General features: G+C 47.7%; 1 protein-coding gene across 2 annotated transcripts in view; it reads right to left on the bottom strand.

The window, feature by feature from the left end:
• Positions 1-18,928, bottom strand: part of MYO19 (myosin XIX) — a 46,338-nt gene that overhangs the window by 12,763 nt on the left and 14,647 nt on the right. For both annotated transcript variants that reach the window (XM_084822692.1, XM_084822691.1), the window contains 13 exons: positions 18,327-18,429; positions 17,326-17,422; positions 15,813-15,889; positions 14,211-14,301; positions 13,027-13,198; positions 10,339-10,412; positions 8,869-8,990; positions 8,588-8,701; positions 8,138-8,314; positions 7,071-7,217; positions 4,843-4,950; positions 2,962-3,032; positions 1,885-1,994 (listed from right to left, as the gene is read on the bottom strand). In XM_084822692.1, coding sequence (XP_084678818.1) covers positions 1,885-1,994; positions 2,962-3,032; positions 4,843-4,950; positions 7,071-7,217; positions 8,138-8,314; positions 8,588-8,701; positions 8,869-8,990; positions 10,339-10,412; positions 13,027-13,198; positions 14,211-14,301; positions 15,813-15,889; positions 17,326-17,422; positions 18,327-18,429 — 1,463 coding nt within the window. The remainder of the gene's footprint in view (positions 1-1,884; positions 1,995-2,961; positions 3,033-4,842; positions 4,951-7,070; positions 7,218-8,137; positions 8,315-8,587; positions 8,702-8,868; positions 8,991-10,338; positions 10,413-13,026; positions 13,199-14,210; positions 14,302-15,812; positions 15,890-17,325; positions 17,423-18,326; positions 18,430-18,928) is intronic.

The raw sequence follows: 18,928 nt of genomic DNA on the forward strand, positions 1-18,928 counted from the left end.
TAAATAAATCAAATAAACTTCCATGATCTCTGACTCACTGGCTGGGGGCTGATGGGAGTTTGAGTTGAACAACATTGGAAGGCCACTGGTTCCCCCACCTCTGCTCTAACCACTACACCATGCTGTCTCTTAGGGCACTGCCAAGTCCTTGCCTCACCATCTTTACCCCTGCAGCACTTCCCCATAGCAGCTTTCCCCACCAGCCACCCTTAGAAGTAACGGCTGGTGCAGAAGAACGAAACGGATCCTTTTGCACTTTTAAACATCACATACATTTCCACTTTGCACATGAACAGGAGCAGCCCCTCAACATGCGTCTGGGTGCTGCTGTTGCATGTAGTTTGGCCCCAGGGCACCGGAGACCTAATCTAAGCTTACCTCTCCTGGCTGGTCTGGTTCTGCTAAAGCAAAGAGAGAGTGAGGTTCGTCGCTTGGAAAAGAGACTCCCGTAGAAAGCAGCAGATTGTGCAAGAGCGGAAGAAGGATCCAGGGAGAACTAGGAACATGAAGTTGGGAAGACATTGGACGCACACGTCCAGAGAATACACGGAACAGAATGTATGAAAAAGAAAAGGGAAAAAATTCAAGAGTTTCCCCAAAGTCCGGAGTTTTATGTACTCTGCATCAAAAACCCCTCTGTGACCACACGATCCATTTCCGAAGCAAAACCAAATCCTGCCACCTGTATAAACGAAGCTTCGTTTGCTCAGTTCTGCATGTTCAAAAATACTTTGCATAATTCATTTGGGCCTTTAGGTAGGCACTGACGTCCCCCCTCAGCATGGTAAATGCTACTGAGCGTCCTGCAGCCACTGGCCACTTGCTTTCAAACACATTTGCAGTCATAAGGGCTTGTGCGCCAGATAAGATAATCAGAAGGGCCTTGCTGGATCAAACCAGAGGTCCGACTGTTCCAGCATTCAGTTCACACAGTGGCCAACCAGCTGACTGTGGGAGTCCACAAGCAGGACATGACTGCAACAGCACTCTCCCACCCATGTTCCCCAGCAACGGGTGCACACAGGCATCCTGCCTCTGATACTGGAGGCAGCACACAGCCATCAGGACTCCTAGCCATTGACAGCCTGATCCTCCAGGAATCTACATAACCCTCTTTTAAAGCTATTCAAATTGGGGGCCCTCGTGTGGGAGCAACTTCCACAGTTTAACTATGCGCTGCGTGAAGACGACCTTCCTTTTATCTGTCCTGAATCTCCTGCCAATCAGCTTTTTTGGGCCCTTGGTTCTAATACTCGGAGAGCGGGGGGAAACCCTTCCGTATCCACTCCACACCATGCATAATGTTGCGCGCCTCGACCATGTTCCATCTCTTACTCGCCTTTTTTCTACGCTGAAAAGCCCCAAACGTTGTAAACATTCCTTGTAGGAGAATTGCTGGTCATCTGGGCTGCCCTTTTCTGCACCTTCTCCAGATATGCTTAAGGATGCTTCCCTGGACATGCATAGCTTGCCGGATCAAGGGCCTCGCACCTGAATCTTGTGCGCACCCAAGCGCAGACTGCCAGCTGCGCTGTGCTTCAATGAGCCACGCTCCAATGTGCATCGCCCCTCGAGTTCTTGCGCAAAGAGCCGCTCATAAATATCTATCTAAAAAGTGTGGCTAGTGATGCTTTTCCGCCCCTTTCAAAGAAATGCTGAGGAAACTTAGCCCTACGCTCAACGTAGCGTCCTTTGCTTTTTCTGGCTTCCCCAGGTTCACAAGAATATCAGAAAGTCAGAAACGGGGGGAGAAATTTAAAGCAAAACGAAAACCAAACCAGGGGCATTTGACAGTGAAGCATAGATGGCTTGAACACAGCAAGTGGGCAAGATCAGTTAATTTCAGACATATTCTAGGGAAAGACACACTGTTAAAATACATACCATTTCCCATGAAATGGGGCAGGCCGTTCTCCTGGTGTGTGGCTTCTGAGTTCAGCCTTCGTGATTTCTTCAGCACCTCGTAACGTTCTAGGAAGCTTCTAAAGGAGAGCCTGTCCGGCCAAAGGGGAAAAAAATCAGCCCTAAGCGCTGCTAATCGTACCGTTGGGCAGGTAGAGCCCCACGCCCCACGAATGTGCACACAAACCCTATTGCCATGGCGGGCCAAAGCAGGGGGCGTTGCTGAGACAGGTCTCACGGAGCCTGGGCCCCGAAACTATTTCCCAGCGTCTCGGTTCTTTCCCCCAGTGCCAATGGAAGATTTTGATCTCCACTAAATTGCCATGCACAGGGTAATTTTCGAGGGGGGTCGCAGCTGCATTAACTCTCCATGCATATGGCAACCCCCCCCAAATCCTCCCCCCTCTGCATAGCAATTAATGGAAGGTATCTGAAAGGGTTCATGATAAAACTGCACACACACCCCTTGCACACACATACACACTTTTACTTTTTGGACCCTGGTGTCCACCAGGGAAAGGCTAGGCTAGAACGTTTATGCGCTGGGTTTGTGGTTCTTACTTGCAGGGAGTTTGCGTTATATTTTAATGTGGGTAAGCATTTCAGTGTAGCTGTCTCCCACCGACAGTCTGAAGTGTTACAACCACCCTACGTGTCTGCTTCCGAGTGCAGTGGAGGGAATCCAGGGATGAACGTGGTCAAAACCAACATGTTAGGAAATCTAAAATGCGCAAAGATGTGCAACTTTTGGGAAGCCCTACCCCTGGGTGGGGCAAAGCCCCAGCATACTGTAGCTTAAAGCTTTTCCTGCCAGTCACTAAGCCCTAGGAGAGGCACTTCAACCTTTTAGAAAGGGGAAAATCTACACAAACACCAGCAAACCACTTAAGAGAAATTGTTAAATATGGTAACGGTACATGAATCTATTAAATAAATAGATACTGATAAAACATGAAATTATCAGTGCTTGGGGGAAAGGGGCGTGGCCATTGGCAAGACTGAAGCTCCGGGCGGGCTGGATTTGGCCCATGGTTCAGAGGTTCAACATCCCTGCCTTACCTGACGGGAAAGCCCGCAGCACTTATGTTGACCGTTTCCACGATGCCGCATGCCTCCAGCTGACGCAGAACCTGCCAGGGAAGGGTGGTTTTTAAAGACAGGCGTGATGAGCTGGCGCATTCTAGTAAGTAGAAGATGTTGATGCAGAGCTCACAAGTCTCTGCTTCGAATCTCGCCTGTGCCAGGAAATCATGTGGCCTTAGCCAGGCTACTTGCTCTTAGCCTCAGCCCCCACCTCTGCAACATGGGTAGATAACAATACCTATCTACCTTGCAGGGCTGTTTTAAGGATCGCAAGGTAAGTCTATGGCAAGTGCTTTGCGCATTTAAAAACACTATACAAACTGCTAAATATGCTTCCTCTTAGTGTTAGTAAGAACAGATAATCATGTCCCTGGTCGCCTGTGGCGATTAAGAAACCATCTTCAGGCAACTAGGAAGCAAAGCTTTTGCAAAATGGAGGAGTGCTTTCTACCCTCACTCCTATTCCCAGTTGTCGTAACAACACACTGCAAATGACAAACCCAGGCGTGGAAGGGCCAACAGGCTAGTACACTTAGTGAGGGCTAGTAACTTGAGACCACTTGCTCCCATATGTATGCCTACCCCGCATATGCTCTGTTCCTGGGGTCTCCAATGTGATGCCCACAGACACCCCTCTTGGTGACCACTGGGGCTCCCTGCCCCTCTTGATTTTAATTTTATTTAAGATCTTTAAAAAAATTTAACTTGGAGACTGGCATACTGCAAAGAGAAGGGCTTCTCCTGAGTGCCATTTTTATCTGGGTTCAAAAGGGTGGACTTGTGTTTTGGAACTCAGGCCCTACCTCTGCCTTGTACTTAAGATTCTTGAATAAGTTGCTTCTTTTTTTAGTCTCATCAGTTTGCATTCTGGAAACGAGTGTTGTGTGACTGGCCATGCCCACCATTTTATGAATGGGCAACCCCCCCATGGCAGCCATTTTGTGAGAGCACCCATGACACTTTATCAAAACTCCAAATGTGCCCACTGACCCAAAAAAGGCTTGGGGAACCCTGTTCAAAACCTGAGGTCCCAACTCCATGCTTCCCCACTGACTGAAATACAGACAGTGTCCGGAAGGGACAGAAGTGCCAACCGTACAGAACGTCCTCCCTAGTCCCGACACTGTATTTAGATGCTTAGCAAACCCCAGGATCTTTAGAGAAGCCTTCAGAATTGGCTAACCATCACTCGAAGTATGGGCTCTAGTGGAGGCTGGCGGGTCCGATGTCAGTGGGGTGATGAATCCGCTCCCAGTTTCAGCCAGGACCAGTCAGAACTCTAAAGGAGATATCCAAGGTGCTTGGAAAGCTCCTTTAGAGTTCTGACTGAAACCCGGAGCGGATTCACCGCCCCACTGATGTGCTCCCTGCTGCTGTGATGGGGCTACAATTGTCGAACAGTTTGCGAGGCCGTTTGAAAGAGCTTTTCGGCTTCCCTTCTGACAGATCCATTTCATGCAACTGTTCGTGACTGTAGCAGTTGCCGGGTTCGGTCAGCTGCTGGCAAGCGCCGGTCGCTCTACCATGAGCGAAGCAACGGCTCACACGTGCCAATCAGTGTGGTGTAGCGGTTAGAGTGTCGGCCTGGGACACGGGAGATCCGGGTTCAAGTCCCCACTCGGCCACGAAGCTCGCTGGGTGACTTTGGGCCAGTCACTGACTCTCAGCTCAACCTCCCTCGCAGGGTTGTTGTGAGGATAAAACGGGAGAGGAGGAAGATCATGTACTTGGTTACACTGATATGCCCCACCTTTCCTCCAAGGAGCCCAAGACAACTAGATACATGAACCACCACTGCTAAGCTGAACGCAGATCTGCTTTCGACACTCAACTGAAAATACCCAGAAGTAGCCTGACCTCGTCCTTTCGGAACAGGGCCGCCTTGCATGCCGTGTTGGGCTTGATGCATCGGATGTAGCGGGGCGTGGTGCTGTGCAGGAGCTCCATCAGCTGTTCGAGTGACCCCTACGAGGGCAACAGAGGAAAGTACGCAGTCTTCAAACCCTTGGGAGTTCAACCAGGCTTGCGTTTCGCATCCATTCGTCTCGATTTCTAAATGGCCAAAGCTTCTAGTCCTCAAGGCAGGCTGCCGCAACCTGACTGACCAGACTACAGTTCCCATCACCCCCAGCCAGCATTCAATTTAAGGCCGTTGCACACAATTTAAGGCAACCTTCCCCAGCCTGGCGCCCCCGGGATGCCAGCACACTGGCTGGGGATGATAGGAGCTATAGTCCACATACATCCAGGGGGTGCCAGGTTGGGGAAGGTCGCCTTAAATTGTGTTCCGTAGAACCCTAGTGCTCCTTGGAAGAGTATCTGGGGTTCCCTCAATGGAGGAGATCAGTCATGCTGGATGAGCTTATTTTAACATTTTATTTATGTACTACACTTATATCCTGCCTTTCTGCCAATGCACTCAAGGACGATTCACACAGTTTTTTTCTTGAATGGCTTCCAATGTGATGGACGTGATACAAAAAAAAAGGATGGGGAGGGAAAAGGAAAAATGGGGAAAGAATGCAGATACGGACTCTGTTGGTTCTGTCACTTAATGACTAGGCGGAATGGCTACTCGCAGAGCCAGTTCTGGGAGGGGAAGAGCCAAACGGCAGCTGGTCTCAGCTGGGCTGATGGAGGGGGCCTCGCTGACTCACCTCTCCCTCTGCTGCAGCCTGGTTGAATGGCTGCAGAGGGAGGGAGTTCTGGGAGGCAAGGAGCCAAATGGTGGTCGGTCCTTGTGATGTCACATGAATATGCATTATGAATCTGTGGTTATATATGTGTACTAATGTTATGACTCCATGTTTTATGGTAAGCAGGTCTAGAGTTAGAGTGGCATGAGTGTCAGGCGGTATGATGTATCCACATCTGTGAGAGGATCGAGGGAGTGCGGGGCGTGAAATGGGGTGGGATATATAAACAAGGAGCTGTGCTTGTGTGGTTTAGATAGGGTATGGATAGGGTAGGGTATGGATAGGGGAGAGTTTGGACAGGGCTTGTGGAGAGAGAGTGAGGAGACTGATTGCGAAGAGACAGATAGTGACTAGGATTTGCGTGTATAGGATTAAAGTGGTAATTAAGTGTGCATGTGTGGGAGAGGGTGTGTGTGTGTGTCTCTGTGTGTGTAGCTTTTAAAGTGACTTATTTACTGTTTAACATATACTGTTTAACTGCTGTAAATAATAAACATTTCTATGTTTTATAAAACCCTGCACCTATGTCTCGTGGCTACAAAAGGGTAAAGTAATAAAGAGAATAATACCGGTCAGAATAAAAGCCCATGTGTCCTCACATCTCGCAGAGTAAAGGTGCTGGGCCTGAGGTAAAGGTCCTGGTGGCAGCGTTCCTGTGTTACTGCCTGCTGTGGGAAAGGCCTTATTGAAAAGGTATTCTCACTGGGGAATAGGCAGGGACGCCGCAGTCCTAGCTAGACTGATGGAGAGGTCTCAGTGACTCGCCTCTCCCTCTGATGTAACCAGCTGGAGAGGCTGCAGATGGATGGAGGACATTCTGGGAGTTTTGTTTGCCAGACGACGGCGGATTCCAGCCCGGCCGACGGAAGGGGTTTGCTGACTCACGTCTCCCTCGGATGCAGCTATCACTGCCCTGGCTTGCCTGCCATTACGGACTATCCCCTGAAACGGGAAGCGGTCTAGGGCACGCTCCAGGTTCATGCGGAGCAAGAGTGAGCCTGACCTTGCATGGATTGAGCATGGATTCTAGAATAGTTCCCAGAATCCTCTGCAAACACAAGCTCCTTGGGAAACAAGTCAATGGGGGAGAGGGCTTATTTATTATTTATTGCATTTATATCCCGCCATTCTTCCTCTGGCAAGGAACCCAAGGTTCACCTGACGTTAGATGTGGAAACCATTGCCTTAGTTATTTGACAACTATTACCCATTTACATAAGGTCACCGTGTGTCTAGGCTTGCCCACGGCCTCCTGCGTTCTGAGAATCTCGGCTTTCATTTTGTTTAACAAATGCAAGCGTCTAGCCCCTAGGGTTGCAGCGAGAGGCAAGAGTGAAATGCCCCCGAGTGTCTGAAATCTATTTTTCAAAAATGATAAATGGGACAAACCTTGAATTTGGAGACCACTGTAACGACCACTGGTTTCGTCTGAGTCTTGATGTCGTTCTCGTTTGTTTTTTGGCTCGTAAATAATTTCTGAAGCAAGGGGTCCTGGGACTGTTGCAGCAAGAGGACCAGTTCCGGGGGAATGGGGTCCTTTTCGTACAACAAAAAGAAACACAAAAGTGCAAACATCCATTGCAGTTAACAAAATGTTGCAGCATAAAGCGCTTCTGTTCAGTCCAGCTGGTCCATTTTCTGCCCTCACCCAATCCCTCAGCATTCTGTGGCCAAGGAGCACATTCTGTGGCCAGGGAGCATGCTCAGTCCTCAGTGGAGGGGTTTTAGGGTTCCTGTTTAGTATTTTTGTACTCCTGCAAACTTTGGGGTTCCCCCAAGCCCGCTGATACTTCCCTCTTCTGTGTGGGTAGTGCAGTTTTGGCTACATACAGCCTGCACCCGTTGGACTGCCCTGCCCCACAAGGCCAACTGAAATCGCCAGCTGTCCACGGGAAAACCACGAGCAGGACAGGCTTGCAACAGCGCCCTCCCACTCATGTTCCCCACCAACTGGAGTACATAGCCATACTGCCTCTTGATGCTGGAGGAAGCAGACAGCCATCTGGACTGGTAGCCACTGATAGCCTTCTCCCCCATGAATTTGTCTAACCCCCTTTTAAAGCCGTCCAAGTTGGTGGCCATCACTACATCCTGTGGCAGCGAGTTCCCAAAGTTTAACTCCGCGCTGTGTGAAGACGTCTTTCCTTTCTCTGCCCTGAATCTCCCACTAATCAGCTTCATGGGAGGACCCCTTTGGGTTCTAGTATTAGGGGAGGGGGAGAAAAACATCTCCCTATCTGGTTTCTCCACACCATGCATGGAGTGGCAGAGGCGGGAGAAGGGAAACGTTAGTTGTGTGAAGTTATCACACAGGGCCGTCTAAAAGGCCCCCACAGAAGATAATTAAGCCCAGGGTCTAGGATCACCCAGTGGCACTGGTTTTCCTACCCCTCCTGGACTTAAGCTAACATGCTGGAAGTGATCTGGTAACAAAAAGGTCCTTCTGTTGAACGCACCTTGTTCTTTTCCAGCATCCCTTGCACCCTATAGCAGACACTGCCGGCATAATGGGAAACGATGAAGTGTGGCTCTTTACTCAGCCTGTCCCTGCTAACGCACGGGTTATCAGACAGAGCGATCTCAATCCGGGTTTGAAGCTGCCCGGCGTTGGAGGGCCTGTTGAGGCGACACTCCTGCAAAAGAAAAGGCAGCAGCAGGGAGAGTTGGAAGACGTATTTATCATTTATTTAAGGCATTTTTATCCCAGCTTCTCAGCCGAAAAAGTTCCCATGGTGGCTTACACACAACCAGTAGAAACAAAGCAGTCCCTGCTTGCAGGCTTATATTCTAAAAAGACACAACACAAAAGGAAGAAGGGGAGGGGAGGGAAGAGGAAAAAAGCAAATGGAGCAGGCTGGAGGAGAGGCTTGGCTGGCTGCCAGTGGAAATTCGAACTCTGGACCCACCTCATTCAGCAGAGAGAAGATGCTGACAGGACTGCCTTCAATCGCATCCAGGCCGCGTTGGTTGTCTTGGTAACTGACGAAAGACCACTCCAAGCCTTCGGTGGCATACTCTTCCTGCGGAGAAGAGAAACACAATGGCAGCAATTGAGTGGGAGGACAAGAAGAGGAGGTGAACCAGGGCCCACGGACAGCATTGTTCCCAAGCACCCCTGCCCCATGCTGAAACCTGGGCCTGGCTGAGACAGCGCGGCCTTCTGGGAAAGCCATAGGAAGGGCGTTACCTGCTGGGCCTTTAGGAAATGGCTGACAAAATGCTGCTGCAGCTTTTCATTGGCGTAGTTGATGCACAGCTGCTCCAGGTGGTTCTCCGGGAAAGATTCAAAGCCATAAACATCCAGCAGTCCTGGAGGCGGTTGGAGGGAGACAAGCGGTTGATCCGACAGCCCTTCTATTAAGCCAGGATCCCTTCCCCACCATTCTAGCATCAGCACTCCACAGATACACACACACCCTACGGCAAGCAAACACGGAATTGGTGGGACCAATCCAGGAAGGCAGCAGGACGTGGGGGAAGAAGACTAGGCAGCAGCATCTTCCAAAGACCATTGGAAGAACGTGAACTCTGTCACAATGAAGGACGAGGGGATTATTTTGGGGGCGAGGCTTTAGCACCCAGGATACCCATTTGCCCCCTCTATGAGAAACGAGGCCAGAGTAAATACTGCAGGTGGTGTATATGGGAGTGGGTGTCCGTGACGCTTCCCACCCAGGCCCTGACTGGGCTCAGGCCTGCTTGGCTTCAGGGAGGGTTGCTGCGTCCTCAGATCGTGCCAGACCAACATTTCAGATTTCCAACCCACCCTACTGGAAAGGCTCAGGTGGGTTTAAAGAAGCAAAACCAGAAACCCAGCAGGACAGAGCACCAACGAATCAAATTAACTGCAATTTCGCCCCCATCTGTTCCCAACTTAATCCTGAGTTGCAAAAGGACAGCTCCACGTGGTACGTCTTGCGATGTTTCTGAAAGTTGAAGCCGGCTATGCTCCAAAACATGGCTTTACCCAGAACCGTTTAGGTGACTGTGTTGTGTGCCTTGGAGCAGCGTGGCATAGTGGTTAGAGTGCCAGACTAGGACTGGGGAGACCTAGGTTCAAATCCCCACTACGTCATGACACTCACTGGGTGACCTTGGGCCTGCCGCTATCCCTCAGCCTCATCTACCTCATGGGGTTGTTGTGAAGACAAAATGGAGGGGTGTGGGAATCACGTACAACCATCTTGAGCTCCTTGAAGGAGAGGTGGGATAGGGTATTTTTTTGATGCAATCCCTGGTAGAAAAAACCCTATAAGAACGTTGTAATGAAAAACTGGTATGCAAATTTGCTTTTCTCCTCCTCCCTCCCAATCCCTTTTCCTTTTGTGTTGTGTCTTTTAGATCGTAAGCCTAAGGGCAGAGACTGTATTCATCCTTGTAAGCCAGTCTTGGGGCCTTTTCAGCTGAAGAGTAGGGTAAAAAATGATGTAATTAAATAAATGTAAGCACAGAATTTAGATTTACTGGGTGCAGAACATTGATAGAGAGAGAGCACAGCTACCGATGAGGGCGGAAGCCGAAATGCTTAGCTTAATATATATATATATATATATTTAATACTCTGTTGTTAGTCTTTCTGTCTTTCATAGACAGACAGACAGTCAGTGGAGTCCAACCAGTCCTTACGCTCACATCCAAAAGGGATTACAGAAGATACCTATGAAATTGTTCCATGTGGAAGGTTCTGCATAGATGCTTCCGTTGATCACGGCCACCAGCCAGTCAAATATCCTGCAATAGAAATGCAAAATGGGCCACCCAGTCAGTTGGGGAGATGGACACACATTTCGTGCAGCTACAAAAGGGGGCAGAAACTCAGGAGCCCGGCACGACCAGCCCAAGAGATTTTGTGTCCTGAAGCAGAAGACGAGATGGTGCCCCCCCCACACACACCCCAAAGCCGATTGGACCGGCAGATGAATGGAAGAGTAGGAAAGTATGTGGGGAAAAGACCTAAAATTTACTTTATGTATAAAACTTAAAGATAATTTTTATAAGATGATGTATAGATGGTATACGTCACCGTTTAAACTGTCTAAAATGTATAAGGGTGTTTCTGGAAAATGTTCGAAATGTGAAGATCAGGATGGAACGTTTTATCATTTATGGTGGATTTGTAAAAAAGCTAAAATATTTTGGAAACGAATACAGTCTTTAGCTCAAAGAATATTAAAGACTACTACAGAATTAAAGCCAGAAACCTTTTTTTATTGGGACTAACAGATAAACACGTAAAAGAGAAAGGGGGAACCCTCTTTCTCTACATGACAACGGCTGCAAGGCTATTGTATACACAAAAGTGGAAGAATGAAACAAGACCAACTGTAAGCGAGGGGATCATGAAAATGACGGAGCTGGCAGAGATGGCAAAACGAACTATTATAATTAAAGAAGGGTCAACAACTAACTTTATGTTGGCTTGGAAACCTTTTATAGAACTTGTACAAGAAATAGAGAAAAATGATATGTATGTATGTGGATTTTGAACTTTGAGATGGTTAGTTCTCCTTTGTTGTTGTTGTTAAAAATTAGGAGAGAAATGAGATAATGTCTGCGAACTCAATGTATGATGTACAACTAAGATAAGAAGTAGAGAATAATAAGCATTTGTTGTGTAAGGGGAGCCAAAGGTAGATATCTTACAATCTTAAGAGATATTTAAGTGTATGTCTATTGTGTGTTTATGTTTATGTTGTTGTTTTCTTTTTAAAAAAATGAAATTATTATATCAAAAGGACTGGCAGAGGAATCCGTCTTCAATGCTGATGATGGGACAGTGTCTTCCACCACACTTGTAGACAGCAGGCTAACTTAGGGGGGTGAAGAGCAGGCCGCATGGCCTACATTTCTCTCCTCCAAGACGCTGCTGCCACCTCCCAGCATCTGCTTCATTCTGCCTAATGGTAGGGCCGGCCCTGGAGAATCAGGATTGGGTCCCAGAACAAGTGAAAGAATGACGAACAGATGTGCACAGAGTATGTTCAGAGAAACCAGGGGAACACCAAAGAGGGGATTCAAAGAAACATTTAAAGCAGGGTTGCAGAACGCCCGGCCCCCGTGGACTCCAAATCCGGCCCCCGTGCCGCCTAGTTCGCAATCCTATGCATGTTTAGACAGAAAAAAGTTCTATGACTCCCAGCACTCCCCAGCCAGCATGGGAGTCGTAGGACTTTTTTCTGTCTAAAAACCCTAACCCTATACAGGTCTACTCAGTGGTAAGCCCCCGAATTCAGTGGGACTTGTGTAAGTGGGTAAGTGTGTATATAAATGTGTTTGGACTACAACTCCCATCATCTCCAGCTGGCACAGCCAAAATGCCCCTGGAAACTAATGGGCAAGCTGGCTGGGGAAGATGGGAGTTGTAGTTCAACTCACCTGGAAGGCACCATGCTGGGGAAGGCTCCTTTGCCCACTGTACCGACTGAGAATCACACGTCATGTGTCTGATTGATGTATTTATTGAATTTATCCAGGAAAGAGCAACTCGTGGCCCTCCAGATGTTTTGGCCTACAACTCCCATGAGCCCTAGCCAGCATCGCCAATGGTGACAGTTGATGGGAGTTGTAGGCCTAAGTGAATAAAATTGCCCTTGTTGTCTTACAGTTAGAACCGTCCGTTCACCATCGCAATATGGCGGATATAAAGTGCTGGGTTTGGAACAGGGAAACCACAAATCCGGACTGGCCACGAAAGCGGCTGTTCTCGCTTCCAGGCAAACCGACCTTACAGGGATGTCGCAAAGACGGAGTAAGATTTTTTTTAAGAGAGGAAGGACAGGTGATTGCGCGACACTGACACCTCTGTCTGTCTTTTTAAACCTGCCTTAGTCTTCAAGATAGGCCTTGAGAAGAGAAGATGGAGGGGAGATAGGGTAGTGCTCTTCAAGGACTTGAAAGGTTGTCCCAGAGAGGAAGGCCAGGATCTCTTCTCCATCAGCCGAGAGTGTAGGACACGGAATAATGGGCTCAAGTGACAGGAAGCCAGATTCCGGCTGAACATCAGGAGAAACGTCCTGACTGTTAGAGCAGTATGACAATGGAACCCATTCCCTAGGGAGTTGGTGGGCTCTCCCACACTGGAGGCGTTCAAGATGAGGCTGGACAGCCACTTGTCAGGGATGCTTTGACTTGGATTCCTGCACTGAGCAGGGGGTTGGACGTGATGGCCTTATAGGCCCCTTCCAGCCCTACTATGATTCTATGAAGGTGGACAGCCGTCTGACACGGATGCTTTGACTTGGATTCCTGCACTGAGCAGGGGGTTGGACTCGATGGCCTTATAGGCCCCTTCCAGCCCTACTATTCTATGAGTCTATGATTCTAAGAGGCATGACGGAGCACTTACTGGGCATAGATCACTTTGGCCAGGCAGTCCCTCCTCGTCCCGCACTCCGCCTTGGGACACGCCTTCTTGAATACCTGCCGTTGCTTCCCAGCTACGATTGTCCGGATCCTCAGCGTCTCTGACAGCTCCTCGGCGGGCACTTTTAACAACCTCGAAGCGGTCTTGGCAAAAGCTTGTTCCAAAGGAACCATAAAAAAAGAGAACGAATCAGCAGCTCATCGACCCATTTAAAACAAAAACAGAACCTTGCTCGATTTTAAAACGTTCCAAGGCCGCCCTATGCACGTTGAGACAGAAAAAAAGTCCCACAACACCCAGCATTCCCCAGCCAACGTGGCTGGGGAGACATGCAGCACCTTAAAGGGTAACACATTTATTCTGGCATGAGCTTTCATGGACCCAGTTCATCCAATGAATAAAAAGGTTTTCTATGAAATGTAATTAATTAATTAATTAATTAATACAGCATTTTCTAGTTACTCGCATGGATGGGCCAAGGCAGGAAAGGACCAAAGTTAGTTCAGGCATAGTCTACTTATCCTTTTTTAAACTGGAATCCCTGCACTCCCCTGATCTGTTTTAAAAAACCACTGATGCAAGACTGCATTCTTAGGACCTCTTAACGGTTAGGAGACTGCCTTATTGTTAATCTTTGGGAGCCTTTCTCAGCTGAAGAGTGGGGTAAAAAATGCTGCAGGTAAATAAACCATTAATAAGGCATACATCAGTAGGTAATCTGTTCTGAAGGGTGGGTACCAACCCAGAGAAGGCCCTGTCTTAGGTCCCAGTCAGCCTCACACATTCAAGGCTGTTCCCATATCCCTATCATCCTTACAACACCCTTGTAAGGTAGACCCATAATATTAATCCCCCATATTGAGAGATATAAAACCATTTAGGGAGCAATCCTATGCAGATTTAGACAGAAATTTAGACATGCTGGCTGGGAGATGCTGGGAGTTGTAGGACTTATTTATGTCTAATTGTGCATAGGACTGCACCCTTAGAGCGAGTTCATAATTGAGATGTGATCTGAACTGCCAATTGCAGCTTTTCCAGCTCCCATTTTTAGCTGCTGAACTAAACTGATCCCTGTGCAAGACTTGTGTTATGCCAACTTTTGCTTACAAGCGGGGACTCAAACCAAACTGGTTGTGCGGCGGGAGGGACCTTGGCTCTCTCACCTTCGGCACCATCTTCTAGCTCGCAAGGCTGCGACTCATCCTCCGATTCCGAGAAGCGGATGTTGCCCAAGTGGAGAAGCCCCGCTAATATCTGCACCAAAAGAGATGGGACGATTCAGAAACGGAGGTTGGGTGGATGCTTTGATGTGGATACCTGCACTGAGCAGGGAGTTGGACTTGATGGTCTTATAGTCGCTTTCCAACTCTACGATTCTATGATTCTATGAAGCTGGACAGCCACCTGTCAGGGATGCTCTGACTTGGATTCCTGCATTGAGCAGGGGGTTGGACTCGATGGTCTTACAGGCCCCTTCCAACCCTACTGTTCTATGATCCTGTGGGTGGACGTTTCGGATTAGCCAACAGCCCTGATTCCAAACATCTGTGGAGGAGCACAACAGGAAGTCGCTGAAGCTCCCCAAGTCTTAAGCAGACCGGAGAAAATTAGGGAGTTTACACAGACTGCAAATGGAGCACTCTGGAAAGAAACCAAATTCCTATCATTACGACAGCGAACACGTCCAACTACGGTGCCTGGGCATTATTTTCCTTATTAAAATACTTCTCTCTCTTCTTCTGATCTGGTGGTATCAGATCAGAAGAAGAGTACAAGGTATCTCGCAACATTTAAAATCCATAATAAAATTAAAACATCCACTATAAACAAACAGCGGGGACAGACCAGGAGCATAAAAACCAATATGAACGTTTCCGATCTTTTAAGATCCGTTACAGAGGGCTGTCTCCCACAAGGTGCCTCTGCCTTCGGAGGCGGATGAATTCTTAGTCACTTTGAAGGGTACACATTTGGTGGAAAAGTGGTATATAACCATCACAAGTGAATTACACATGTAGGATCTGCAACAAAATGTTGCAGCGTGGAGAATTCCTGTTCAGGATTCCAGCTAGCCCTGCCCTTTCTGAGGAGATTCCATTCCATTCCTGCCCATTTTCCCAGACCCCCAATAGCAAGCCAGCATTCCGTGCCTGCTGAGCGTGCTCAGTCCTCACTGGGTTGCCTTAGGGTTGTTTATTTCCCCCTTAAGGGTTTTTTGTACTTCTGCAAACTTTGGGGTTTCCCTAAGCCTGCTGCTTACCTTCCTCTTGTGCAAGGGTGGTGCTGTTTTGGATACACAAGGATCCACCCTCAGAGAATGGAGTTCATTATTATGCCCCTTTTCCCTGGCCCCACCCCCTCTCCCCCAAGGACTGATTGTCTGGTTGTTTCCCGGCTTTTGTGCAATTACCCCCCCACCCAATTCCTCTTCTTAGGGTTACTTACTGGCAGCAAGAGATTTAAGCGGAAATATGGTGATATTTTTGGCACCACCCCTTTGCCTTTGACTCCGCCCACCACTGGAATGTGGCCCCAGGGACCGTCTCCAAAAGTGAACCTGGCCCTCAGGCTAAAAGAAGTTCGATACCCCTGGTATAGGACAATCGGTGGAAAAGCAGAGCAAACCTCCCTTGGAAGGGAGTTCGATCATGTCTGGGCCTCTGATGAAAAGACAACCGCCACGGACATGCATACTAATGTAACTTCAAGGTTTAAAATGGTTTAATGTAAAAACACAATTGATATTGATCCGCGTTTCAACTGACCTTGAAAACATTCTTCTGTGTGGAAACATCGATGCCCAAGTGGGACATCGCTTCTTGGGTCACATCAAAACAGTCCTCTGGGGGGAGAACAAGACACCAGAGTTACACAGGGGCTTTCTACCTTTCTCAAAAGTGGTGTCCCCATTCAGAAAAAGCAGTAGTTCAGCTTTAACGCCGAACCATGGTTTGAAAAACAAAAACAACCCCCCCAACCATGGATTCCAGGCAAAGCCCTCCACACAAAATAACCTAACCGTGGTTTACCAAAAAACCAACCATAGTTTACAAACCACCCCCCGAAACCCAAACCATGGCTTGCAAAAAACACCTAACCATAGTTTGCAAGAAACAAAACAACTCACCATGGTTTGGGAAAAAGAAAAAACCCTACCAGTGATTTGCGGTGTGGGGAAATTAAACATCGTTTGCCAAAAACGAAACAAAAACCCAACCAAGGATTGTTGCTATGCCTGAACTAACAGGCATCCAAAACACTGTGGTTTGCACATGCGGCCAGATCAGGATCTGAGGATGTGGTTGGTTTGAAAACCATGGACTGGCCAAGTTGTGGTTTGGCATTTCATCTGAACCAACAAATCTTGGTTTGGGACATCTTTCTGAGGATCTTTGAGGGGAGGGTGTCCGGGGATTTTGGAAGTAGAGGGATGCCACACACATTTATTAATTAATTACATTTCTATGTCACCCAATAGCCAAAGCTCTCTGGGCGGTTCACATTGTGGTTTGGTGAACACAAACCATGGTTCAGAGTCTCCACGTGATGGTGCAAGCCATGGTTTGGCCTTACATCTGAACCAACCCAATCTGCCCGAGATTTCTCTAGTGCAGGACAGATGGAAGATTGCTGCATGAGAAGTTCTGACCCAATATCTGATGAATTTCCTAAATTTAGGCTGCAGTCCTAATTGACAGACCCGCTAGGGTCCAAACTCCACTGATCAAAATAGGACTGACTTCTGAGTAAGCATGCTTAGGGTTAGATATCCAGTTCTCAGCAAAGATAAGAGAATATTAAACTTGTTTTTTGTTTGCAACACTTGTGCCAGCTTAGGATCAATAAAAACAAAACTTACTATAAAATTAAACCAGAAAGGCTGCAACCCAATGCGGATTTACTTGGGAGTAAGTCTCAATGAACGCAGTGGGACTTACTTCTGAGTAAATATGCATGGGATCGCGTCGCAAGAAACTAGAAAAAAATAGCAGAAAGACGTAGAGCCATTTAAACTAGCAGAATTAACTATCTGAAAGCCCGGAAATGATTTTCAGGTTACTTGTTAGCGCCTAAAAAGTCCTCCTTATACTCTTAATTTACGCCAATATTTATCTTCACCCACCATTTTTCGTCTGGTGCATTTTTTTTTGGTAACAGAGCTGTCTAACTTCATGGAAATAATAATAGCTTTATTTATTGAGGCTTATTCTTAAACTCCTCCACCCTTTCTCTAAGAAGGCTTAAGGCTCTTTACAACATCTGGGTTTTAAAAAACACCTTCCAGAGCCTTTTCGGGATTCGGCAGCCAGGAGAAGTTTGCGCCTTCCGGGAGATCCCACTCAAGTCGCTGCTCCTGGGTGGCACCTTTTGCAATCTGGAAAGCAAGAGGAAAGTTCAGCTCTTCTTCCCGAAAGGAAATAATAACCTGCAAACTATAAATTGGTACAGGAAAAGGAAAAAGAACGGAGGCAGGAAGGAGAGATCATTCTTCTGATTAAATGTCAGATATCCCCATGCCAAACTATGGTTTGTGCAAATCATGGTTTAAGCTCCCAAACTTACAACAGGCAAACCGTGGATTTTGAGGGGCATGTCTGCTTTCGTTTTCCATCCTCTGCAGACTCCGTTTCATAAATTTGCTCCCATCTCTATGGTGCAGCAAAGTCTGGAGGCCGAGACATGGATGTTTTTCAACTCAGCCATCATTCTAAGCCATAATTAGCACAAACTATGGTTTGGTATTAGTAGAAACTATGGATTGCCAGCTATGACGAACCATGGTTTGTGACTGGCTGGGTAGGTTGGAATTGGAAACCATGGTTTGAAGTGCCAAACCATGGTTTTCAATTCCACTTACCAGCCAATCACAAACCATGGCTTGTCAGTTGAGACATGATGTAAAACCATCATTAAGCTTCCTTAACAATGTCTGAAATGAGCCCATGTGAACGGAGCTGAGGCAGGAAACGAAACTGGAAGCAGGTAGCTGTCCTATGTGAGAGGGCAATTCAGTTAATTTGGATGTCCCTGCCTGTGGGAGTGAGTGCAAGGAGCAACCCACTGCAGGAAAAAGGGAGGAACTCAGAGGACAGGATTAAAATGGTCTGTATCACCCCCTGCTCCACAACCTTGTTCTGTAACTGTATGTTTCTAATTTTGGAACCCAGAGCAAAGGAGTAGAAAAACTGGACATTTACTGTGCAGCCTCCACACACACAGACAATGGCAAGGTCACGTGTTCAAATTCAAAAAACCAACAGCATGCCGACGGCACGAACCTGGTAGAAGATATGGAAGTTCCTTTCGCGAGGGGCTTGGTAGGCAACTCTCGTTTTCTCCAGGAGGAACGTCTGAATGGAAGCGCTCGTTAGAAGCTGAGATCTAGAGAAGGCGAGAAATATTTTTGGGAAGATGTATTCGTCAACATCATAAGAATGTAAGAACATAAGAACAGCCCTGCTGCATCAGACCAAGGGTCCATCTACTATCTAGTCCAGCATTTTGTTCACAAAGCTGCCAACCAGCTGTTGACCAGGAACCCACAAGCAGGAACTGGTGTACAGAGGCTCACTGCCTCTGATGCTGGAAGTAGCATGTAGCCATCAGGAGCCATTGATAGCCTTCTCCTCCAGGAATTTGTCTAAGCCTCTTTTAAAACCATCCAAGTTGGTGGCCATCACAACATCTTGCGGAAGCGAGTTCCATAGTTTACCATTCTGCTCTGTGAAGCAGCCCTTCCTTTGATCTGTCCTGAATCTCCCACCAATCAGCTTCATGGGACAACCCATTGGGTTCTAGTATTATGAGAGAGGGAGAAAAATGGCTCCCTATCCACTTTCTCCACACCAGCCATAATTTTGTGCACCTCTATCAGGTCTCC

The sequence above is a fragment of the Heloderma suspectum genome, chromosome 16, assembly GCF_057233095.1.
Source record: "Heloderma suspectum isolate Gila_16-S chromosome 16, 16-S_ref, whole genome shotgun sequence".
NCBI classification, from domain to species: domain Eukaryota; kingdom Metazoa; phylum Chordata; class Lepidosauria; order Squamata; family Helodermatidae; genus Heloderma; species Heloderma suspectum.